This window comes from Canis lupus, chromosome 35 (genome assembly GCF_048164855.1).
Source record: "Canis lupus baileyi chromosome 35, mCanLup2.hap1, whole genome shotgun sequence".
Classification (NCBI taxonomy): domain Eukaryota; kingdom Metazoa; phylum Chordata; class Mammalia; order Carnivora; family Canidae; genus Canis; species Canis lupus.
In genome coordinates, this window is record NC_132872.1 from 7,479,859 (window position 1) to 7,505,295 (window position 25,437).

At 45.8% G+C, this 25,437-nt stretch overlaps 1 protein-coding gene and 1 long non-coding RNA gene across 2 annotated transcripts in view; one reads left to right on the forward strand and one right to left on the reverse strand.

Annotated features, from left to right (window-relative positions):
- FSTL1 (follistatin like 1) overlaps positions 1-25,166 on the forward strand; it is a 52,711-nt gene extending 27,545 nt beyond the window's left edge. Inside the window, exons 3-11 of the mRNA XM_072812419.1 lie at positions 6,252-6,356; positions 8,337-8,466; positions 9,485-9,517; positions 10,812-10,942; positions 14,920-15,038; positions 16,567-16,679; positions 16,985-17,095; positions 19,931-20,007; positions 22,449-25,166. Of these exons, the coding sequence (XP_072668520.1) occupies positions 6,252-6,356; positions 8,337-8,466; positions 9,485-9,517; positions 10,812-10,942; positions 14,920-15,038; positions 16,567-16,679; positions 16,985-17,095; positions 19,931-20,007; positions 22,449-22,493 (864 nt within the window). The 3' untranslated portion in view covers positions 22,494-25,166. The remainder of the gene's footprint in view (positions 1-6,251; positions 6,357-8,336; positions 8,467-9,484; positions 9,518-10,811; positions 10,943-14,919; positions 15,039-16,566; positions 16,680-16,984; positions 17,096-19,930; positions 20,008-22,448) is intronic.
- LOC140625130 (uncharacterized) lies at positions 9,008-13,958 on the reverse strand. The gene is made up of 2 exons (XR_012024512.1): positions 13,818-13,958; positions 9,008-9,909 (listed from the first exon to the last, which is right to left on the reverse strand). It is a non-coding gene; the product is annotated as an uncharacterized lncRNA (long non-coding RNA).
- Positions 25,167-25,437: the final 271 nt, after the last annotated feature.

Below are 25,437 nucleotides of genomic sequence, written 5' to 3' on the forward strand. Positions count from 1 at the left end.
CCTTCCCAGTGAAATTTAATGTAAAAAACATTTATTGCAGCTTTTCTCAGGCAGGGCACTACGGTGGGTGTGTCAGGAGCCAAAATGTGCAGGCACTTGGAGTTCACTTGAGATAGGCTACCCGTGTATAAAATATTGAAGAGGACTTTAATATGCTAAAGGCCCCAAAGCCTTCTTGCTTATGAAAAACATAATAGGGTAGGTGGAGAGTCGGATTTATTGTGAGCTAATTAAGCTTTAGTTTTCGACCTTATGCACAAGGCCCCTTCCCGAGGCCCGGTGCCCAGTTTTGCAGTCCTAGTCGTGTATTCTTTTTCTCATGGAGGGCCCCTCAAACTGCTAAAACTTCAGGATCCAGGGACCCCAGATCTTGCCTTGGTGCATTCTGCTTGAGGTGAGGGACTAGTTGTGAGCACATGTGCAAGACGCACACTGTCCCAGCAGATGCACAGGCTATGGCCACGCGCGTAAGAACAGCTGCTTGAAGTCGCCTTCCGCCTCTTTCCTTCACATGTGTGGGATGCAGCAGTGTATTCCTTTGCAGACAAAACGAATTGGAGGGACTTAGAACAGGGTCACATGGTGCTCCAGCTACATTTCAGGGTCCTGAAGGGGTTTGGCCTTCTCAAGCCTGTGCTACTGGGTTCCATTCCAGAATGGGTCCCACCCTGTGTCCCACCCTGCACCCCACCCAGGCCTCCTGCCCTCCTCAGTTCTGTGAATGCCTTTGTCCCAAGCTTCGTGGTGCTCAGCATATCTGAGGGGCCCTGGTGTTCCTGTGAAGTTTCCATTACTAATTCTGGCAAAGCAAGGAGAGCCTTTCTCACGTCAACAAAGCCGCTCTGTCACAAAATAGTGGCCAGGGGAGCCAGAATTCCACCTTGGCATAAGTAAGACTGTTTTTTTTTTTTTCTTTTCAAAAAGAAAATTGGGAAGGAAGAAAAGAATGGGGGGTACAGAGCCGACCCAGTTCACTTTAGTGAAATGATGATATATTAAGCTGATGGTTTTATGGTTTTGCTTACAAGCTTCCTCCCCTGCCAAAGCACACTGTTCTTCCAGAAATTGTTTTACTTCAGAAGACTTTCTTTTTTTAAACATTCAAAGCGTAGTTTATATTCATACTTAATGCTGGCTGGCCCAGAGACCCCGACGCACCATCACCTCTTCTGGTAGCTTTGCAGATAACTTGCTTTGTACTTTGCTTGCAAAGGATCTCTTTTAACAGCAAAACTAATTTATTCTTTTAGACTTTGGATCCACAGCAACACCTTTTCTAGCTTTGATTTGTAATGAGGCAAAGTGGTTTGTGGCAAGAGGGCTGGAATTAAAGTCTGGAGACCTTAGGCCAGGACCCAGCTCTGCAACTATGAGGTCTGAAGAGACCAGTCACACGCAGCCATGAGCCTCAGTTTCTTCTTCATCATTGGATGTTAAGTCTGGAAGTGCCTTAAAGGTAACCCCTGCCTGCCTATCCTAAAGGATTTGGAGAATTAAAAATGAGAGTAAAAAATTAAGGCTAATTGAAATTGCTCTACAGGTATAAAGTGTTATTATCATGCAATGGCTAACGGTTGCCAGGGAGAAAGCTGTTCCCCTAGTAACATTTGACAATGTTCCCAGTCAGCCCTTTACCTGGGGGAGTTTGCGTTGTGAAGTTTAACAACCACGAGACCAAAGCCCCAGAACATGGTTTACAACACGTAACGAAAACAACATAGAAGCAGGTCAGGGAGATGATGCAGAAAGTCAAAGCCAGAAACCCGATGCTTCTCCATTGGAAGCAAGTATTTTGTTGACTTTTATCAACATAATCAGTGTCCACATTTTCAAAACACACCCCTCCTGACCCCACTCAGTGAATCACATTTTCACAGGTATACCCCGACTTAGGGGTTTGCACATCTGTGACCTCACACTCGTAGAGCAATTCATATGCCAGTGTGGTTGTCTATTTAGATGAAATTCTCATATAGCCTTGGGACCTAATTCCTAAAAAAAACTGCATGGTGCTCTGTGGCCTCTCCCTGTGCCGGCCCTTGTAGCTGTCCCCTCTGCCCACAGCTCCCTCCCTTGACTGTTCCCTCCCTGAAAGGGAATATTGAGGCTCCAGGGCCAGGCTGACCTGTCTTTCAGTCCTCACTTGGCTGTTGCTCATCATGTGGCCTCTGTATGTCACGGAGCTTTTCTGAATCTTAAATCCCTCCCCATCTGTGAGATGGGACTAAAAACAGATGCTGCGAGGACAGAGGTATCTGTGAAGGCCTCACTCAGTTTAGGTGCTATAATTCATATTAGCATTGGACCCTAGGCCCTTGTCACCCTCCACTAGTGCCTCTAGCCTCTCTCCATCCAGGCTGCCCTCCACTTTGAGTCTGAATTTCTGAGGTGGAAGGGACCAGACACCTTAATATTCCAAAGCACCACATTCACCTGCTGCCCTGCTTCTTTTCTGCCTTACTCACCACACCCCTCCCCACCAGGCAGACTTGTTCCATGAGCTTGTTTATGCCAGATGCATCATCTCCACTCAGCAGAGGCGTAAGACCACCTACCATGCCAAGGAACTTTCTAGGAGCTTCAGGGGTGCTCATGACATCCCATTCCCCGAGAAGATAGGACTTGGAGAAGAGCTTTCAAATGGTACAAAGAGGCCACCTCTAGGAAGAAAATTTTCATTGTTTTCTGCACTAAAGCACGCCTGTGAGTGGGAACAACTGGGGAAGATTGACGGCTTCAGGTGGGACATTCTTTCCCAAGCCAGCAAAAATCCTGTTCTTTGTATCTGCTGCCTGTGGCTGTGGGGTGCTCTCCCCACCCCGCCCTCCCGCCTCCCACCCCACATCTCGCTGGCTGGGAGGGTGGGGCTGCAGGAGCCAAGGCTGCATCTCTGCATTGCGGCGTTGAGTTCTGCAAGACAAAGAGAGAGATTGCCACCTATTGACAGATGTGCCACCTGCAAAGAGGGATGCCAGTGTGACTGGCGCTGCCCCCTTTTCTCTTTGGTCTTAAACAAGAAGGGACGGGGGTTGTTCACCCTTGTTTTTTTTCCATTCAGCCAGTCCTCCCGCTCTCAGTATCCTGAGAATACCCTGGAATGCCAGGGTGACAGGCTGGGTGGGGACATGACTACCAAGGTGGTAACAGCACCCAATGACGCAGTTGTCCAGAGAGTCAGTAGCAACGGCAGCTCTCAGCCAAGTGGCAGGCACTCTGCTGCAGGCAGCTCGCCTCCTCTAATGCCCACACACCCCTTGCGGGGATTAATGTTCCCATTTCACACATGAGAAAACCGAGGTCTAAGGAAAGGTGCCTTGCCCGTTGCCATGGCAATGTAAGGAGCAGAGGTGGGATGTGGGAATTCAAATGTAGTTCTCTGAGGCACTTGTAAGCACTTTCTCACATTTGCTAATTATGCAAATCACACCCTGTCATAATCTCCTTCACCTTGAATCTTCTGGATATGAAAGTCAATCAAGGATAAAGGAACTGCTTTCCCTTTCGTTGAGTAGGATCTTAGCTCTGTCGTGTTATAGTTACTTAACCTCTAAGGCTCAGTTCCTTCATCTATGAAATGGGGAAAGTTAGGATGTCTAACTCATGGCGTTATCCTAGGGCTTAAGGGAGATAACGTATAATCCAGATCACCTAAGCAGAGAGCCAGGTATTTATAAATGGGAACGTACTCGTCTGCTGTCTGAAGATCCAGGTTAGAATCCTAGCTCCTCTCATTTTTAGCTTTGGGATCTTTGGGCAAGTTACTTGACCTTCCTGATCTTCAGTTCCCTCATCTATAAAATGAGGTTAATAATAGGCATGTCCTTGCAGGGTTGTTCCTACAGTAAGATGAAATCGTATGTGTGAAAACACTTTGTAAATTTTAACTGGACTATTCAAATATTAGGCTTTATTTATTTTATTATTTTTTTAGTTTTTTAAAATATTTTTAAAGATTCTGTTTATTTATTCGACAGAGCACAGGCAGGGGGAATGGCAAGCAGAGGGAGAGGGAGAAGCAGGCTCCCTGCTGAGTAGGGAGCCTGATGCAAGGGATGCAGGGCTCAATCCCAGGGATCATGACCTGAGCCAAAGGCAGACGCTCAACCGAATCAGCCACCCAGGTGCCCCAGGCTTTCTATTTTAAATAAAGAGTATCTGTTTCTTCACATGATTTTGGAGGACCATTTCTGAAAAAATGGCTTGGGTTGAATTCAACCTGGAAGTTAAAGCTTTTCTTTTTCATACTTTAAAAACAGCAACAGAAGGTAAAAGAAGCTCTGTACTTGCCACAGGCTAGTCTGCAGGAAGCTCTGCTTGCTTTTCAGTTTGTGATGCCCTTCCCAACACCGTTTCATCTGCACAAGTCAGGGCTGGGACTGACCCCCATTTTATAGATGAGGAAACTGAGGTTCAAAGAATGAAAGTCGCTACTTAGAGACACACAGCTAAGTGGTAAAAGGTCGGCCCGTGGAGCTGTGAACTGGTGTCTTTAGAGCGTAGGCATATGCCCGGGCTTGTCCTTTTATGGATTTATTCGTCTGTATCTCTTGGCAAGAGTGTTATTTCATGAAGGGGAGAGGAGAATATAGTCTTATCTGAGATTTTTTTTACCCTGGTCAGCAATAGCCTTTCCCCTTCCTTTTTAGAGCTGCTTTTCCCTTCCCAGGCACAGTTAGGAGGGCCCTGCCCCGAGAATATGCTTGATTTATCTCCGCTCCTGGTTTAGGAAACAACAGCTCTCCAGGCTTCCCAGCATTCTGAGAATTACTTCCTCTTCTCTTCCCCGCCTGCCAGCTTTATTGAATTCGCCTTAGCAACATCCAAAAAAGAATGGGTTTAGCAACAGCATCTGAACCAATGAAGTGTGAGTGTGGCAAGAGTTTCTGGACCAATGGGATCCCGGCATGACAGGCAAGATGGCTGGGGAGAGACAACAATAACCTGGAGTTTGCAAAGCAGCCTCCAGGTGGCAGCAGACCAACTGTATTGGGCACAGCCCTCAGCTCTCAGTATCTACTTTGTTTTTGTTTTCTTTGACTTCTTAGATAGGAAACGTATACCAACTACAAGAATTTTAGTATTGCAAGCTTTGCGGGTGTGAGTTCTCTGCATGACATGGTAGACATGGCCTGAAGGGAGGCATCTGAGGCTCCCTGTCTGCCTTTACGCCCCCACCACAGCGCCTGCCATCTTTGTTGGTTTTGTCACAGCCAGTGCTACCCCAGTGGGCGGGGGGCCTGGGGGCCTGTGGTGACTGCTGCTCAGCAGTCTCACAAGGGCTGGAGGAATCACATTCTCCTTTGTTCAGCCACCACCGCTGCTGGCCTGCATGACGAATGAGGTGGGGCTGCTTTTTAGCCACCAGTCAATGGGAGGGAAGGAATGTGTCATGGACAGAGTAGGGCCTGTAAAGACTCATTTTCAGTGGCAGAGACTGGGACCACTCCCTCCCTGTAGGTTCTGCTGCACACGTCTGAACAAGAATGTCTGACCACACGGGGTTTGAGGATAATTCTACTGTCTGTCGAGTGGTTTGGCCCTCTTGGTCTTGAAGCCAGAGGCAGATGTGGACAGGGGCTGAATTAGACCCTACCAAGTAATACCAATTCCATGTTTTGATGGTTTAGTGATCCTTCTTTTGTCTTTTGAAATGATACTCCCTTGAACACCACTCAGCGAGATTGTGGTCCTCCAGATAGCCATATTTCTCTCACAGGTCTCTCTTTCCGTCTGGCTTACTCTTCTCATCCTTTAGGAATTAGTTAAGCATCCTGTCTTTAGAAAGTCTCATTTGATTCTCGCCCTCCTTCCCCCTTTTCCGGATCCTGGTGTCCTGTTGCTGCACTTGCATGTTGATTTCTAAATGTCTCTTTATTTGTGAGCTTCCTCAGAGAGTCCTGGCACTCCTTGAGGACAGAGACAGTGCCTTTATAGCTCTTTACTGTAGTGTTGGCATAGAGGGGGGTATTCAGTAACCGTTTTTAAAAGAAAGGAAGCACATAAGAAAGAGACTCTTGCTCTTTAAGAAACAATCTGAGGGACTCGGAGGTAGCTGGGCCTGGGCTGGAGCAGTACCAGCAAGTCCAGGGCTGGCTGTTGGGGACAGATTCTAGCTGTTTCAGGACCCTTTGGCAACCATGAGCTGCAACTCCAGACTAAGACCAGAGCCTGAAGAGTAACTGCCACCATTGGCTTATGCCATGACAGGCTCATCTCTGTGACCTGGTTTCCTTTATGACTTTGTGTTTTAGGAAGAACTAAGGAGCAAATCCAAGATCTGTGCCAATGTGTTTTGTGGAGCCGGCCGGGAATGTGCAGTCACGGAGAAGGGAGAGCCCACCTGCCTCTGCATTGAGGTAAGTCCTGAGGTCACGAGCTAGAGGACAATAGGCCAGACGGCTACCTTGCTGCAGCAGCTGTCAGCAGAGCAGTGCCAACAATTTCATCACCTTTATAAAAGCATACGTCATCTATTGAAAGACAAGGGATATTCTTTTTTTTTAAATTTTAGTTTTATAAGATTTTGTAGCTTAAAATTTTAATAATGCTTTATTAAGTTAATACATTTGTATAAACATAAAATTAGTAATCTTCCCCATAACCCTCAAATCCAGTTAGTCTGAGATGACCAGTGTTAATGGCTTGGTATATATTATTCCACTTTTTTTCTATGCTACTATAAGTATATAGGGTTTCCCCTCCTATTTTATACAAAAATAGGATCATAATAAATATTTTGTAATAACATCATATTTATGCAATAATTTTCCCATAGATGGACATTTAGGTTGTTTACCACTACAGACAGTAAAACCCAGTATAAGGATATACAACTATCCTTAATGCTGCTGCTTTATTTCTATAGGATTGACTCCCAGTAGGGCTTGCCACGTCAAAGGATATGCATTTTTTTAGAAAAATACTAGATGAAATGAAGATTTTTTTAGTGGGTCTTGTTTTTAATGAGGTTTAAATTGCAATGTGAGCATTTGAGAAATACTTCTTTTGTAAGTAGGATTCTAACAAGGTCTCACTCTTCAGGCAAACATAAATACCTTCCTTCCCTTTTCTGTCAAACCAACACAAACCTAGAACTATATCTGTCTTTCTGCAAATAAATACACCCAATTTAGTTCCCAGGTGAAGGATCCTGAGCATTGTCCAGAAAGGAAGACCACCCCCCAGCTTAGAAACCTGAAAACAGGACACACTGGGAGCCTTAGGAGGACCTTGCCAGAGGTGTACCTGGCCACTGTGTGGTGGTATGAACCTGAACTTACAGTCAGGAAACCTGGCATCTAGCCTCACCTTGACCACATAAGATCTGTGTGATTTTGAGCAAGTCAGTTGTCACTGGACACTGTGAAAACAAGAGACCATGTTTATCTGGCATGTGGAATATTTAGTAAGAACTCAGTAATTGATATTGGTTAAATGAAGTTTGTCTTCCCAGGCTTTGGTATTTTCATCTAAAATCGGAGAAGCATGGCTACCTTCCAGCTCCCAGTGTTCCATGCTGCTTCTTACCAGATCTGCTCTTTCTTGCTTTGGTACCTTTATCAGGGCTGAGCTGAACGTGGTTCCCCCTTACCAAGCCTTTCAAAAACCAAAGAAGCCTAAAGACACCGGGCTTGCCTGTGGCCATGGCCCTTGAAATAGCCAACAGAGAACCGACTTGCCAAGTGAACTTTAGTCCATTTCCCTGTCCGTAACGATTCTCTGTAGCACTTCACAAAGACCCAGGCGTCTCCAGCCCCATCTCCCAACAGGCCTTGTGAGAGCAGGAGGAAAACAGAATGGCCCCCAAATACTACACAAAACAAGAGAGCAAAAATCCTTCTAGTTAAACCCCGAAGGAACTGAAGAATTGGAGGGAGGGAGGGTGTGTGTGGGCACGTGTGCGCATGCGTGCACCTGCCTATCAGTCTCCACGTTCCCTGCTCTCAATCTGGCTCTTGTGTCATAGAATGTTGGTGTTTTAAAGGATCTGAGTTCATCTAAAGACCTCGAGTGACTTTCTCCAAAGTGACAGAGCATTCACATTCCTGACTTCTAATAAAATGCCCCCGCTGCTAATTTGATAGGGTCAGGGTGGTCTGTTTCTTCACTGAATGGAAGAGATGACCCTGAACCGGGATCAGCCCAGGGGACCAGGCAGGGCTGCAAAATGATGCATGCCTCCAACCTCGAGTGGGGTAGAGTTCCCGATGCCAGAGCTGAGGCTCCCTATCAGGGTGCACCCACAGGCTGCACGTGTGTGTGTGTGTGTGTGTGTGTGCATGCATGTGTGTGTTGGCACCCTGATTGCATGGACATCCTCCTTGGGTCTGTTTCAGCAATGCAAACCTCACAAGAGGCCTGTGTGCGGCAGCAACGGCAAGACCTACCTCAACCACTGTGAGCTGCATCGAGACGCCTGCCTCACTGGATCCAAAATCCAGGTCGATTATGATGGACACTGCAAAGGTAAGGTGTGCTCTTACCACCATCTCCCAGCTCCAGCCAGAGGAGCCAGGGGACACAGCAGTGTGACCTGGCTTCCCAGAGCCCTTTCCACTTGACCACAGCACCCAAAGCCACAGAGGCCACCCAGCTCTTGGCGCTCATGAGCCTATTGGCTTCTGCCCAGGGTTTCCGGCATCAGCTTCCCCGGGGGCTTCCAGGACTGTCTGCAGTGGATAGAGTACCACATCAGTAATGGAAAATAATAAAGAAGGGTTTAAATGAATTCTTTACCTTTTTAAAGCAGATAATTTTATTTTTTATTTGTTTTTTAAAGATTTATTTATTTATTTTAGAGAGAGAGTACAGTCGGGAGGGGCAGGGGGAGAGGAGGAATCCCAAGCAGACTACACTGAGCATGGAGCTCGGTGTGTAGCTCCATCTACCAACCCTGAGATCATGACTTGAGCTGAAACCAAGAGTTGGATGCTTAACTGACTGTGCCACCCAGACGCCCAGAATTTCACTTTTTAAATTTGGGCACGTCTCAACTCTGATGTATATATTTCTTCTATTTTGCACTCAAATCATTGCCATTAGGATAAGAGGGAGGGGCTCCCAAGCTCGTTGCTAATTAGCCTGCCAAGCCGCAGCCCCACTCAGCCCCTCTCAGCTTTGACCTGTCCTGGTGAAATAAGAAACTGTTTCCCACGTGTGAGTCTCCACTCTATTTCCCTCTCTAAAATGATTCTAGAAACCTATTCCAGATACCCAAAGTTCCAGCAACCCATTCCCACCCCTCAGCCTCACGGGAGGAGGTATGAGACCCGGAGGGTCGATTCCCAAAAATGTCAAATAAAGCAGCGAAGAAAAAAAACCCCATGCTCAGGCCCTGGAAGAAGGAAAGGATAGGGCCCAGGACAAAATGATGAAAAGGGTGTAAGTGGCCCCCTTAACATGGGATGGTTTTAATCCTCGCAATACACAGAAATGTTCTTTTGTCTTCACTTTGTATTATGCGTGTCCTCCTTTTGATTTGCAGAGAAGAAATCCGTGAGTCCATCTGCCAGCCCAGGTGAGTGCCTCTTTTTTCTCCAGGGTGCATTTTAGGAAAGACATTCTTTTTGTGAGGGCATTTTGTGTTTCACAGTCTCTGCTGAGGCTCACAAGATCTGTGTGTCAGAACTTGTGACCCAGAACTGGTCACTCCTCAACACAGCTCAGGAAAGCTGCAAAACTGCATTTTTTTGTGCTTGCCATTTGAAGCAGCTGGTTGGGTCAGAATGTTGGCTGTGTTTTCCATTTTTGCTGAGTAGTGATTGCATTAAAAGGACAGAAAAGCCACCGAATCTTTCCTTCAGTGCTCTGTAATTCATGCTGATGTCACAGGACTAGCGGAATCAGAAAGCACAACTTCTTTTGACGGGAGATAATTGGAAATGCTAGTAGGACTTTTTCCATGGTTTTCTATGGGTAAAAATAAAAATTTCATCGTGATAAGTACAGAATCTTATCGTATGCTTTTCCTTAGTTCTTTAAATAATATGAGGTCATTTTTATTGTAATGACCTCATAGATGAGGAAATTGAGGCTTAGAGAGATTAAGTGAATTTCCCTGAATTACAGAGCTTGGAAGTGGCACCCACATTTCTGTTCCCCTGGCTCAGGGCCCTATGCACATCCCAGTGTGTGTTGTCTTCCAGGAATTTCCTCTTGCCAAGGCTTTCCCTTCTCTGTCCCCCATCTACCCAACCTTCAATCCCACCTGTTATTGCCATGTGTCTTACAACAGCTGTTCAGAGCAGGATTACAGCATGGCCCTCTCTTGACCTTGTGTTCTGTAGTTTAGAACAAAGGATAATGCAGACAGTGTAAAATTTTAAGTAGGAGAGTTTTGATAGACCCAGTTGGCAGAGGCGAAAGCTATAGAGAATTTAAAATCTGGTGGCATGAAAAATTATAATGTGCTCCTTCATTCACTTATTATTTCAGCTCAGCTTTGAGCCAAGAGAGCTATTGATTGATTGATTTTTTTTCCCCCTCAGCTTCCTGAAGTTAATGAAAATGCCCTTTATTTTTCTGCTCTATGTTTTCCTCACCTAAGTAGCATTGTCTCTTTGTTTCAATATTCTCGATTGTTATAAATTTTTTTAGAAACATAAGCTTGAATACTGGTTTGGACGCTTTACGTTGTCCATCGTGTATTGACCCCTGTCAAACATGTGTGATAATTTTGTGTCCCTGGAGTGCTGTGGAAATTCAATAAGATGCCATATGCAGAGCCCCATTCGCCGAACCTCCCACAGAATGGCTGCTGGGTGACACTGAGGTCCCTACTGCTCAGCTGACCTCCCTCCCCTCTCCTGCAGTCGTTTGCTATCAGTCCAACCGCGATGAGCTCCGGCGTCGCATCATCCAGTGGCTGGAAGCAGAGATTATTCCAGATGGCTGGTTCTCCAAAGGCAGCAACTACAGTGAAATCCTAGACAAGTACTTTAAGGTAATCCAGAGTTGGGGTTAACTCTTCAGCCCCAGATAAGGGGAGACTTCCTCTCCCATTGCCCGATCACATCTTCCATCACTCCATGAAGCCATGATAGTTGCTTTCTGACCAGCTTGATCATTGGGACTCCGGCAGTAGAGCCTTTGGGATCTACTGCACATGTATATGGCCAGGCTCTGTCCTCCTATCCTGTATGTATCCCCCACCCTCTACCTCCTAGAGCTAGCTGTTGATACACTATGACTTCTGATCTCACCCAGACCCAGGCTGCTTCAGCCTCCTTCCCCCTCAGTTTATCATTTCTCTAAGTCATTAGCTTGACCGTCCCTGGCCTGTAGAGCTACTCCTCATCGGAGAAGTCAATGGACTGGCATTTCATGGATCTAGGATTCTTCATGAACCTAGATATTGCTTGTCCCATCGTTTAGTGTAGGAGACAGGTTGTTCCACTTGGGGACAGGAGAGATTCTGCTTTGGAAAAGGTTGGAAATAATATTTTGCAATGAGTAGGGCTCCCATGGCACGTAGATTTTTCAGAGAGCTGGAGACATTGTTAGAAGAAGCAGTTAAGGGCGCACTTCCAGCTGATTGACAAGAACACAGACACACACACATATGTTTGTCACACCCAGGGGTAAAAATACCACAAGCAGACCATGTACACGACATACACATCCCACATACAGAGATGCACTCCTCACACAGAGACACAGCCTACTCACAGACACACATTCAGATACCCACATTCCCAGCTAAGCAAAAAGCCCCCTTTACCCCAGATGCACATCTCTAGGTAGATGCCCTCATGCTCATCCACAGGGGTATATGTTCTCACGTGCTTCCAGGGCCTCCTGTCCCAGGCCACACCCAGCCTGGACTCAGAAGCTACCCCATACACTTGAAGGATTCCTTGGCAGCACATGAGGGATTCTTTGGCAGCTCTGTGGCCACCACACATGCTCAATACCAGCCCTATCTGTGAATTCCTCTTCCTTTTTTTTTTTTTTTTTAATTCCTCTTCCTAACTGACATTATGGACCTCATGGATAAAGAAATACTGGACTGGGTATTTGGTCATTTAAGACTTCACTTGTGTGACTGCGTTTAGCGAGTTCTCTCTGGGTTCCAAGTGTTTGAGATCGCACCTGGCGGAGAAAGCACAGCCCTTCTCATCTGTCCTCTGTCTCAATCTGCCAACACTACAGAGCCCTTGGGGCAGAGGGTGGTTCCTCAAATACAGAGAAATATGTTATAGTGCTGAGCCAGGAGCAGAAAGTAACTTGAAGAAAATGATTCTTCCGAAGCTGAGTGAGGAGCACGTGCCACATCTGCCACGGCCGCCAAGGCCCAGGAGACCCAGGACCCTCTTTCCAAGGGGCCTCTTGGGACCTTGTAATCATTCATAGTGGCCCCTTGGTGACACCCTGCCTCAGGCACCAATGGCACCTGTTATTACTTTGGTTCCCTAGTACCTGGGCCCCACACCCCCCTCGACACCTCTCCACCTGCTCCGGCAGTAACTTCTCTAACAGGCTGTCATCTGAGACCCGTTGAGGAAGTAGCTTCCTCTAGGGCATTCCCACTCCTGACCAAGGAAGCTTGATCATGATTCACACACACACGCTTGCTTTTGCCAGACACTCTGGCAGTGTCTTCTGTGAAAATCAGGGTTTCACTATCTACTTTTTGATGATTATTGGAGTCCTATGTGGTGCAGTCTTCCGAGGGAGATTCCTTCCCACTAGGCAAACAGCTGCCTCTCGGTGAGAGATCTGATATCTCATGGAAACTGTTTCTGAACCAGTGAACTGCCCTCCAACTCAGCTGGTATTCCTTATATCAAAATTAGTTGAAAAGAAAATATAATCAGAATTTGGATAAGACCAAAACCAGACTCTCACTTTACCTAGTGATTCATTCATGATTTCTCCGGTGAACATGTAACAGACCCAGGTAGAGAGAACCTGTCATGGCCACGTCATATACACACGCTGGACTCTTGGTGGCAGACCCCTGGTGGCCAAGGCCACGAGTGGAGCCAGACTTACCTCCCTTACTCTGGTGTCATGTCCCCTAGCTCCATAGGTGCTGTGTGTGAGCGAGTGCCTGACGTAGCCCATCCACTGAATAGTCTCTAAATTTGCACTAAGCCCAAACATTTTTAGTTTTGTATCACACGTATTCCTGCCTTCCTACAACCCTACAGTTACACAGAAGGAAGGGGTGTTACATCAAGTGTAGATAGAGCTGGGGAATGCAGGCATACAGAGGTACTGTGCCTTTTGTCACTGGTTGGCTGAACAGAAGCCGAGCGAGTTACGTTGATCCATGATCCAAGTTCATGACCCCCTAGGCGAGCCTTCCAGGCAATCCAGGCTATTTCTGTGGCTGGTGGAGGCCTGTGGATTCCACAATAGAGCTGGCCTGGGGAGGCCTGGCTAGCTCTCCTCTCAGCTTTAGGCCTGGATTCTGGCTCTACTGAATATGAAGTGTGTGCACGCAGCACTGCCTTTTGGGAGCTGCCTGGCCCATGTGTCACAGGCTCCTGGTGTCCCCAGGTGCCATAGGGCACCAGGTCTTCAGGCTCACTCTCTCCTCAGGCCATGATGGCGTTGGAGTCCGTGAGAATTGCTTCTGTCTGTCTAGCACTTAGAACATTTGAAATCAAGAAAGTCCTGCCCTGCTAAGAATGACACCTGGCCAACCTTATATCATTTCTCTCCATTAGTTAATTGAACCTTCACAAGGTGAAGGGCAATTTCCTCAGGGTGAATGCATAGTGACTAGAAAACATCTGAGACCTGTTGCTAGGAATTGGGACAAGAATGAAGAGGTACTAAGGAAGGGCTGACATAGTTTGTTTTATACATACCTGTCATTATACGCACCATGGAAAGATTTACAACCTTAGAGTAGAATGCATGTGACCCATGACAGTCATGGAAGGGGAGTCCCTTCTACCAGGAAGACTGGACCAACTTTTCTTCCAGAAGCCTTTACACCACCTGGGGAGCCACCTTGAAAGTAACATGGGAATGCTGGTTATCTCCCAAGGCAGCAGTACGAGGCAGCCTAGGGAAAGAATTTTTTAAAAAACATTTTCCCCCCATTGGAACTATTTAGGAGAGCAGCCATATCAACTTAGAATTTGATAAGACCTTGAAATCGACACCTTCCTCCTGCAGCTGGGACCTGGGCATTTTGAATAGTCCCAAATGGCTTTGGTCTAGGACTATCTTGCCAAAGAGGGGGGTAATGCCTGAGCTAACTGTACCCTCATCCTGTGCTTGTGGGATGTCAGCTGGATCATGAGGACAGCCTGTGCTCAGTAAGCCAAGGACCTGTGCACATACCTGCGATGGGGTCCCCTATCTTCTGCCTGCAGGTGATCAATTTGGGGCCTTTGCTTGTGACTTCTCACTGATATGCTTGGTTAGAGGTACCGGTATAGATGTTAAGCACAAGAGCAGACCAGGGAAATCAAGCAGCAAAACGTGGTCCTGTGACTCCCAGAGTGAACTCTGAGAGTCACCTGCATTGCTCTTGCCAAGCAGCTTGTTAGAGATATGCATCCTGTTACAAGTCCATTAAGGTATGAGAACAGCGTATGGTGGCTGGCCCGAACCAAGATGTTAAGCAGAGAATGTCTGCAGGGCAGTGTCAGGGAGGAGGCTGCAGAGTGCCCTCAAGCACCCAAGGCTGCTTGGGTAACACAGGCCTATGCCCCGGCCGCCCTTCTGAGCAAGGTATTGGGTTTGAAAGGCCCTCCATGGCCTCTGCCCACACACTTTCACTTGTATGTCTTGAGGAGTGAGTGCCTTCTCAAGTCTTCAAGCCTTTGTTGCTGTAGCTCTGAGGCCAGGCCAGGGCAGGGTCAGAGTATATCGAGAGCAAGATGAACCAAAGATGGGCCAAGCTGAGTGGGAGACAGACCTACAAAATGTTCCTGAAAGATCTCTTCATCCCCTTTCTAGAACGTTGATAATGGTGACTCTCGCTTGGACTCCAGTGAATTACTGAAATTTGTGGAGCAGAATGAGACTGCCATCAACATCACTACCTATGCAGACCAGGAGAATAATAAGCTGCTTAGGTGAGTGGAGCTGAGGGATCAAGGAGTGGTCCACAAGGTGAAGGCTGGGTGGATAGGAAAGGGGATTTGAATCCCTTCCTATCTGCAAGGAGCTACAGTGCAAATAGGAATTCTGTCCTGGTCTATTTTGTGAACATTATGAACTAATATATTGAGCACTCCTGGTATCTGATCAAATAGTTGTTGCCTTTGGCCAGAACTTGCAAGGAATACGATGTAATCTTAAAGTAAATTATCAAGGTCACATCAGAGCAAAAGTGTTGCTGAGTATCGTGGGGAAGGTTTTAATGGTTAATTTTCTGAAGGAATTACATTACTGTATTATTTAACTGCGAATCAAAAATAGCTTTAGTTCTGATTTTTAAGATAATTGGTGCTGTTTCACATAGAGAATCCTAATTGTCACAAATGAGAGCGTGTCCCTATCCTTTTCTGATATCATTCCAGAGTAAATATTAATAAAAACTAATCCCTGAGAAATTTCCGATGTGGTTCCAGTACATCAGCAAGATTTAAAAATAGGAACAGCACCTCTTTTGTTCTGAAGAAGTAGAAAGCATGAAGCCCAGATTCTAGAATGACTTTTTTCTTAGTAATAGTTCATGACCTTACAGTATAATATCTGAAAATCCTTCATATTTTGATAACTTGAAATTAGATAATATTTTAGAAGTTCAGCAATTGATCTTCCTAACATCCCAGTGAAGGAGGGCTCCCTGTCCTCATTTTACAGATGAGAGATCAGGCTCAGAGAAGTTGAAGAGCTAGCTCAAGGCCATTTGGATAGGAGGTGATTGGATCAGAGCTCAAATCCAGGTCAAGAGGAGCATGAGGGAACTGTGGCTCCATAAACTTTTCTGAACATACGTTTCTCTTTCTAGAATAATGATAGTGACAATGCCTGCTTGAACGCCATATTCTTTACATCACATATTCCATTCCTATCACCTATTCATCTCCATTCTGATTTTTTCAAGACTTTATTTGACAGAGAGAATGAAAGAGAGCGGAGGGAGGGGCAGAGGGAGAAGGAGAAGCAGACTCCCCACTGAGCAGGGAGATGGATGCAAGGCTGGATCCCAGGACCTCGGGATCATGACCTGAGCTGAAGGCAGATGCTTAACCAACTGAGCCACCCAGGCACCCCAATCTCCCTTCTGTTTTGATTTTCCTAGTTTGGTTGACCCCAATACATTGGGGAAAGGCAATTGCTCATGGAAGGTGTGTGGGCAGTGAGAACGTCTATTAAAGTGGACAGAACCACTCAGGAAACTTTAGTCTTCTTGGGAGGAATATTTGAACAACACAAGTGATCTGACATCAAGCATAACAAAGTAAAGGTTGGATGCTCATAGGAGTCAAGATGGATAATGCTTGTGGGAAGGCAGTAAAGAAAGTTCCTCAGTTAACAATCAACCCCTTGGCCTCCTATGGGGGCCCCATGTGTATGTGAACATGATGCTTAGTTCCTTTCCATTGGCGTGAAGCTGAGTTCTTGCTGACACATTTCTCCTATGTTTTATTCCAGAGGACTCTGTGTTGATGCTCTCATTGAACTGTCTGATGAAAATGCCGACTGGAAACTCAGCTTCCAAGAGTTTCTGAAGTGTCTCAACCCGACCTTCAATCCTCCAGAGAAGAGTATGCTTAACCTAAGAAATACGGAGTTGTAGGGAATGGGGGCATTTGGGGAGGGCCAAGATAGAGAGTCTTGATGGAATTTTCCAGAGCTTGATAAGAAAACTTCCTTCCACAATTCTAGACTGGGCCCTAGTCCATCGTTTACATGCTGAGGTTAGGGTTCAAAAATCTTTGGATTGATGGCGTCATTCACTCAGATATGTTGCATCTGAAGGATAAGCAGAAGCAAAGTGCACAGACGGTAGCCAAGATGTCCTGTTCCACCCTCACTCTAAACTGTTGCCTCTTATTTCCGATGCCAACAGAATGTGCCTTGGAGGATGAGACATATGCAGATGGAGCAGAGACCGAGGTGGACTGTAACCGTTGCGTCTGTGCCTGTGGAAACTGGGTCTGCACAGCCATGACCTGTGATGGTGAGCTGTCCCTAGGGCAGAAAGAAGGAATGGCAAGAAGAGAGCAAACTCAACATAGGAAAAGTCAGAGTGGGGATGATGGAGAAGAGCATAGTGGCCAGAAGCAAGGAAGCTGGGGAGCAAGTAACAGCCTCCAGCCTGTAGCGTCAGAGTGCCCAGTGGGCAGCATCAAGGGCACAGCACTTCTGCCAAATCCATTAAGTTCAAAAATCACTCCAGAGACTTCGTATAAGAGGGGTTTAAAATGCAGGGCAAGATCAAATGTTGATGAGATTGGAAGAATAATAATAACAATGAAAGCAAATGCTTAGTGAGAACTGTGTGCCAGGCACTCTTCTCAGCACTTCACATATTAACGCATGACCTTATGACAGCTTCTTAATCCTTAGGACAGCTGAGGAAATCATCTATGTAAAAGACTCAGGTGGTTGGAAGACAGAAGGACTCCCACCTTGCTGTCCATACTCAGCAGAAAAAGACAAATGTTTCTAGGCCCTCTTTGAATTAACAGACTTGGGTTATCCCTAAGAAAAAAAAATTGAGACATGATTAGGGTGGGTTGGAGAGAGAGAGAAATCAGAGACAGTTTGGGTGGACCAGTGCAGAAACCACATGGCATGTTGGAATGATCCCAAAGATCAGAAGAAACTCCTGAATCAGAGCCAGGTCACAGGAAAAAAACAAGCACCATTCAGATTAGACAAAAGATGAAGATTAGACAAAAGAGAAAGGTGAAGCCAGGTTGAGAATGGAGAGGCACATGGGGTTTGAGAAGAAATGTCAGTTGTTAGGAACCAACCCCAAAATTTATACCAGATGGGTGAGTTTAAAATTATATCTTTAAAAAACTGAGATAAGAAAGAACAGGCTCATCTTAGGATCATGTTTAGGAAGGTCAAGTTAGACGGTAACTGGGAGACAGAGGTCAGAAGAGGTCCTTCTAGATGAGAAGCCTAGGCAGCAGCAACAGTACAAATGCAACTCAGTCCTACCAGGGCATCCCTAGTCTCTCACTCCCCAGGACCAAGTCTCTTCTCAGTGTGGGAAGGCAGGAAGCCAAGACAATTCCAGAGACAAATAGAAGAGCAGGAAGAGGCAGTTTAGATACTAGAAATCCTAGAAGTTGCTAGAAATCAAAACTAAATTAGGGTAGCTAGGCTAAGCACACAGTAGCTATTGAAGCCAAATGAGAACATATCAAAATACTACCCAACCTGCCTCAATCAGGAAGCATCCTATACTTATCTTCCCAAAAGCCCCTGCAGTAGCTCTCCACACCTAACTGTTCCTGGTCTGCCTTTGTACAGGTAACCATCCATTCCTAAGACACAGGCAATTGTTAAGTAGCTGGTTTACAGAATAAGCATGATCATCTGGGTTATAAGCTCCAACACATGCATCAGACAAAAGCCAAACGATGGCCTCCATGGGACAATGCCCATTTTCACAGCCCTTCCTCTCTGCATGGCCCCGGTTCAGGGCCCTGTGTGGGTATAAAGAACACTGGAGATGGTGGGGCCCCAGGGTGAGCATGTCTTGGTGTGTGGGCCATGATCTGAGAGGACACTGTAGGGGCAGCATTCCAAAGTCAGTACCTGAAAGGTAGTCTGGTCTTAGATCATAAATTACAAGGGGACAAAGAAAAAGGGGCATCAAGGGCAGCCCGGGTGGTTCAGCGGTTTAGCGCCGCCTTCAGCCCAGGGCCTGATCCTGGAGACTAGGGATCGAGTCCCACATCGGGCTCCCTGCATGGAGCCTGCTTCTCCCTCTGCCTATGTCTGTGCCTCTCTCTCTCTCTCTCTCTCTCTCTGTGTGTGTCTCATGAATAAATAAAATCTTAAAAATTAAAAAAAAATTAAAAGGGGGGCATCAAGATGTGAAGCCAAGTAGAGTCAGAGCTAGGAAACTGCCTTGAGGGGCAGGTTAATGCCAAACTCAAGAAGGCATGGCAGAGTGATGTTTCCTAACAGCAAACACTATGCTTGGTAAACATACAGATTCCATCCTAAACCTACTGAATCAGAATCCACAAAAGAGCAGCTGAGGAACCTACATTTTTAAGATAATTCTGTTTTGTTTTGTTTTGTTTTGTTTTGTTTTGTTTTGTTTTAGTCACCCTGTAAGGTTGGGCAACATTGCTAGATGCAGTGGTTATCCACTCTGGCTGCACATTAGAATCACTTAGAATCCTTATAAAATCCTGGTGCCCAACAACAATTAAATCAGAATCTAAAAGTGGAATTTAAATAACTGTATCTTGAAAAGTTTTGTAGATACTTCGGCTGTGTGAATGGTTGAGCCTCGCTAGCCTAGAAGATCTGAGTCAAGACCCAGATACCCCCACAGCTTTTATTGCAGGGCCAGTGCCTGGCATGGATGTGCCAGAGGAGTGAAAGGAGACATAGGAGTGGCCAGAGGATAGTGAAGGAGATTGCTTTGTTCACAGGGTGTGAACAAAGGTGTCAGTTGCCCTGGGACCCTTCATATTCAGAGAAATGCAGGCAGTTCACCATTCCTTCCATTGGTTAAATGAGAGATGAAATTGAGAGCCTAAAATGTGGTTATTGGTGGAATCCTTTTTTTATTTTATTAGATTTTACTTATTTGAGAGAGAGAGAGCATGAGCAGGGAGGAGGAGTAGAGGGAGAAGCAGACTCCCCACTGAGCAGGGACCCCCCCCCCGCCCCGATTCGGGGCTCGATCTCAGGACCCTGAGATCATGACCTAAGTGGAAAGCAGACACTTAACTGACTGAGCCACCCAGGCGCCTGCTATTGGGGGAATCTTGAACTGGCTTCCCTCAGTGACCACTGCTCTGAAATTTGATTCTTACAGGAAAGAATCAGAAGGGGACCCAGACCCAGACAGAGGAGGAAATGACCAGATATGTCCAGGAGCTCCAAAAGCACCAGGTGAGTTGCAGCCCCCATACTGGCTCAGGTTCTGATCCTGCCACTCAGCCCTTCCACTCTTCGGATGTTGCCTAGTGCTCCAGGAGACCAAGGGGTTACTCTGGTCCATACAGTAAGTCCTGAATGATGAACCCAAAGTATCAAATCATGATACAGACGGGTCCCTGATGGAGTCCTTGCAGGGTCCAGCAGGTCCTAGCAGATGTAGGCCACAACTTGGTTAATGGCTTTATAAGTAAGAATTAGGCAGGTGGTGATCTGCAAATAGGTTGGCAGTGGCTTGCAAGTGAGCAGGGGCTGAAGCATTGTTACTCTTCCCTGTCACAACCAATGCCCAGACCCGAACCGAAGACTCCAAGCTCGGAGCCATGAGCAGGAAGTTAGTGAAAGTGGACCACTGCAGAAAAGATTTCAGCTAAATGCCAAGCTGGTTATGGTTAGAAAACAGCCTGAGATTGACAAACCTGGAGAACTTAGAGATTCTGTGTCCTGGAGACTTGAGAAGACAATAAATAGGAATCCTATTCAGGTTCTGTGCCATTAAGTCAAAGGCCTTCTTGGGGAGAAGGCTCTCGGCAGAATAGCAGTTCACGGCCGTACTTGGGGAAGGGCCTGGAGAGGGAACTTGGATGTGCAGGCTCTGAGGCCTGTCTTCCCGCTGGCTTACCATGTAGTGAACAAAGGACCTTGTGCCTCAGGTCACCTGTCTGTAGACTGGGTCTGGTATACAAGCCTTCTCTCTGCCTTAAGTTCTGAGGGAATGTAACAGTCACAAGAACTGCTAAACTACTGACATGAAGTATTGGACTTGAAAATAATTATTCATATTGCTCAAAAATAATTGCTCATATTCATTGACAGTTTTTAATATGCATTTTGGCATTATTGTCACTGATAACATAGAAACCTCATGTCAGTTTCTTAAGCCAAAGCAGAAGCTCCTAGCCTTCTGTTTTTCCGTATTTCATCAGCTCTGAGTCTCCAGAAGAGTCTGATCACATAAAAGAAAAAAAGAACCTAAAAGAAATTCCTTCCCTCTGGGGTGGGGGAAATGATCAGAGTAGACAGTGGGGGGGGGGGTAAATTATAATAGCTTACATTTTTCTGGGTCTCTGTTTTATGTGAGTTCCCTGAGAAAGCAGACACTAAGGCAAGGACTCGAGTACAAATAGTTGATTTAGCAATCCTAGGAGACACCAGAAGGGGAGTTGGGAAGCAAGCCCAGGAAGGGAAGGAAGCAATAAAGATTGTATATCCAGGCATGTAACCACTGTGGGCGTGTGGAGCTTGTCCTGTTGTGGAGCTTGGGGACAGAGTTCCCATGCCTGAGGGGGAAGCGAGCGGGGGTGTTCCTCCACAGACTCCCATCTGCCAATGGCAAGGGTTGCCACCAGCAACATGAATTCCCTGGCATTTCTGGCCTGCCAGCATGTGTGGGCAGAGCAGGCTCCAGCAGCCAGAGAAAGCCTCAGGCAAAGAGTTGCAGGTGCTGGCAGTAAGAAGCCATGCCAGTTAGAAATGTTAAAGGCAAGGGGCTACGGACGGGAGACCAACAGTGTCTGCTGGATGCCCGGCACTGTTGTTTTTTATTTCCTAATTAATTTTTTTATTGAGATAGAATTTATATACCATAAAATTCACCCTTTTAAAATATACAATCCAGTGGTTTTTAGTATATTCACTAGATTATCAATCATCACTATTGCTTAATTCCAGAACATTTTCATTATCCCACAAAGAATCCCCAGGCCCATTGGAAATGACTCCACATTCTCTCTTCGCCCAGCCCTTGGCAACCACTCATCTACTTTCTAACTCTACAGGCTTGCCTGTTCTGCACGTACACAAATAGAATCATATACTATTCTATAGTATAGTAAATACTATTCTATCATATACTAGAATCATATACCATCATAACAGAAATCATATGACATTTTCTGTTGGACTTCCCTCATCTAGCAAAACTAGGGGCGCCTAGGTGGCTCAGTGGTTGAGCGTCTGCCTTCGGCTCAGGTTGTGATCCCGGGGTCCTGGGATCGAGTCCCGCATCAGGCTCCCCGCAGGGAACCTGCTTCTCCCTCTGCCCATGTCTCTGCCTCTCTCTCTCTCTCTGTCTCTCATGATAGATAAAATCTTTAAAAATAAATTAATTAAAATAAAATAAACTGGGGATAATCCTGTCGACCTGTTGTTCCATAGGCATTCAGATAGGGTCAGCCCTTAATTCAGTGACAGCCCTGGTGTGACCATGTCAAAAATAAGACATGATCTTTGTCCTCAGGTTGTTCTCATCCACAGAAGAGACAGACAAGTAAACAGAACTAATATTAGCAGGGGCATGTACCTGTCAATACTGTATAAAATCTTAAGGACTAGATAGATGCCAGTGATTTCTTTTTTAATAATTCACAATGCTTCTTTTCTCCTGCTTCTCAAAGGAAACAGCTGAAAAGACCAAGAAAATGAGCACCAAAGAGATCTAAAGAGGAGGCATCTGGGAAGGTGTCCAGAGTCTGGCACCTTCTCTTCCACTTCAGCGCTGAGTCCAATATATGCAAGTGTCTGCTACAATCGCCAAATCACCAGTATTTGTTTGTATAGCAATGAGTTTTTATTTTGTCTATTTGTTTTGCAATAAAGGAAATGGGGGCGGCCAGCTAGGAGGGGAAGGGCCATAGCCTTCATTTCTAGGAGTGCTTTGAGAGCAACTGTAAATGGTGCTCAGGGGCTGGAGACAAGTAAGGATACTGCATCAGGGTTGGGAGAGGAGCGGACCCAGATCTGAACCACAGTCTGCCACAGCTATAAACATGCTGCGGGTAGTGCAGGCAATGCCAGAGAGAACTCTGCAGGCTGCCCCAGAGGTGGGGTTTGGGAAGCTCAGGGGAGAGGAACGCATTCTGCGTCCAGCCCTTCCTGTTGCCATCAGCATAATAGACCTCCAGCATCTGTGCTTCTCATGGCCCCAACCACTGCTTCTAGATATATCCTTCTAGTTATCTGGTGTCCCTTAGACTTGGAGTTTCTGGGAGGGTGCACACAAATGATGCAGATACTTGTATACTTTGAGTCCCTTAGAGACCTAACCAAATTTTTGAAATACTTTTTACCAAAGGTGCTATTTTTCTGTAAAATTGTTTTTTGGCAAGTTGACTTCATTCTTCAATTATTATCATTATATTATTGTTGTTTTTTTTAGTATTTTATTTTCTTGACTAGAAATTAAGCTTTTGTAATTATTTTTCAGTAGTCCTACCATTTCAGAGATGGGAGAGTCTGGGGTTCTTTCTGGTGCAGGGACCGCTATAACCCAGACTCCTCCCACCTTCCAACAGATTAGATGCAGCCCAGAGTTTTGTTCCCCTGGCTTCCAGTGTATCAGCAGTCTACCAGCGGGTGCCTCAGACAGAAGCCAGGGGAATACAAAGCGTCTCCGTCTCTGTACAAACCTTTTAAGGTCCAAAAAGCTAATTTGTTTCCATTTATTCTAATAAGTTCATGCAAATCAGTATTCCAAAGGATGGAGACAAGTGCAGCCAAGCAGGGCTCGGATATGTGTGCCTATTAATATGCCCTTTGATCCACCACTAACTAGGAGAGTGACTTTGGCCCTGTCTCTTCCTGTTTCTGGGCCTCTGTTTTCCTCATTGAGCAAGTAGGAATGCATTAACCTATCACTTTGATAAATTATAAATTCTGTGGTTCTGATCATTGGTCCAGAAGAGTACAGGTTCCTATGATTTTCCTTCTTCTTAGGATAAATGAAACCTCACTGTTACAACAAAAGGGTCAGATGGCCAAAACCAAGATGACCAAATCTGACCTCAGTCTGGATGGCTGCCTGGGCTGTGCTGCGATGTACAGCCCTCTCGGGTAAAGTCTGTCCAGGAAGAGAATGGGAAAGAGAACCACTCCCAACTTTGCCTTCACTTCTGTGCTCCATCTTTAACTTTCTTGGAAACAGAAATAGCTTTACCCTTTCAAGATGAGGATAAAAGATGGTTTCACATTTTAAGAGGAGGGAAAAAATGGAAATTGAGTGTTCAAACTGTGACTGGGGAGAAGTCCATCATTCCTGTCTTTTGGGACTCTGAGTATTAACCCCACTATTTACCATGTTTAAGATGCATTTGGAACAACTAAGATTAAAAACTGGACACAAGATCTCATTTTCAGGAGGCAGATTACAGACCATGAGGGGGAAATTACATAGATTGCACTGCACAGGCAACTCTGAGAAAGTTGTGCTCAATGTGGAATTCCTTCTAAACAAGTTTCCTTGTTCTCCTTCGAAAGGAGAATGTTCCATTTTGTTTAGAATTCTGAGCTTTTGTATACATTCCCTAAAAGCTCTCTTCAAGCCCCACTTGTGCATTCTGAAATGTACCTCCCTGTCCGGTTGCCTTGGAGAACTCCCAGCAGCACACCTTGACTGAGTTTTGCCGGCCCTTGGACCCTGAGAGAGAGAGGGTGGGAATACCAGTTTGTTTAAAGCAAGAAGCCAAAGTGTCTCCTCACCAGTTACATTTAGGACAGTGGTTGCCATCTAAGACCGCCCTACCCTGCAATATGGATTTCCCTAGAGCGATCTGCATTCTCCTGTAAGCAGGGACGCTTTTGTCTGCACCACAGAATCACACAATCTGATGACCATTCATGGAAAGCTGCTAAATAGCCTAGTTTGGGGAGTCTTGCATAGAGCTTTGCATGGAGCAAATAGGATTAAATCAGGTTCAGTTCCTCCAGCTCTCTACAAGCACAGGGCTTAGACTGCAAGCTTCCTTGGGCTTTCTCAGTGTGTATATGATTTTACTAACGTATTACGGCGCCTGTTAGGATTCAGTGTTCATGGAAACAAACCTCACATGCCATGACTCTGGACTCCATCATTGTTTTTGGAAAGCAGGGCTCCTCCACCTGCTAGTAAGCCCATGTGGACAAATCTGAATGTCTTTCCTTTACACTTGTCTTTAAATAATCAAATTTCAAGGAGCAATTTGAACATGTTTCTGTTTCCTATGTGTTTGTGAAATGTATTTGTATTAGTAGGCTTCCATATTGCATTTAACTTGTTTTTGTAACTCCTGATTCTTTTCTTTCTCCCCCCCTCCCCTTTTTTTGGATACTATTGATAAATAAAGAAATTAAAATAGTCATTGTATTGTTTTCCTTCCGCCCCCCCCCCCATTAAGACCAAATAAAGTTGTTGTGAGAATATTAACCATTTACCTTATAAGAGTGGATTTGGCCTTCATTCAGTAGCCGTAAGAGTGGCCTGAAGAGTTTCTCCTGATAAAATCCGGGAATTTAATCTGCAGCTGGGAGGGCAGGCTTACTCAGGGACTAATAGAACAAGTTTATTTAGAAGAATCCTTAATGGTGGGGCCGGAGTAGGAAGTGATGAGAAGTCAGGAAGCATTCCTGTAT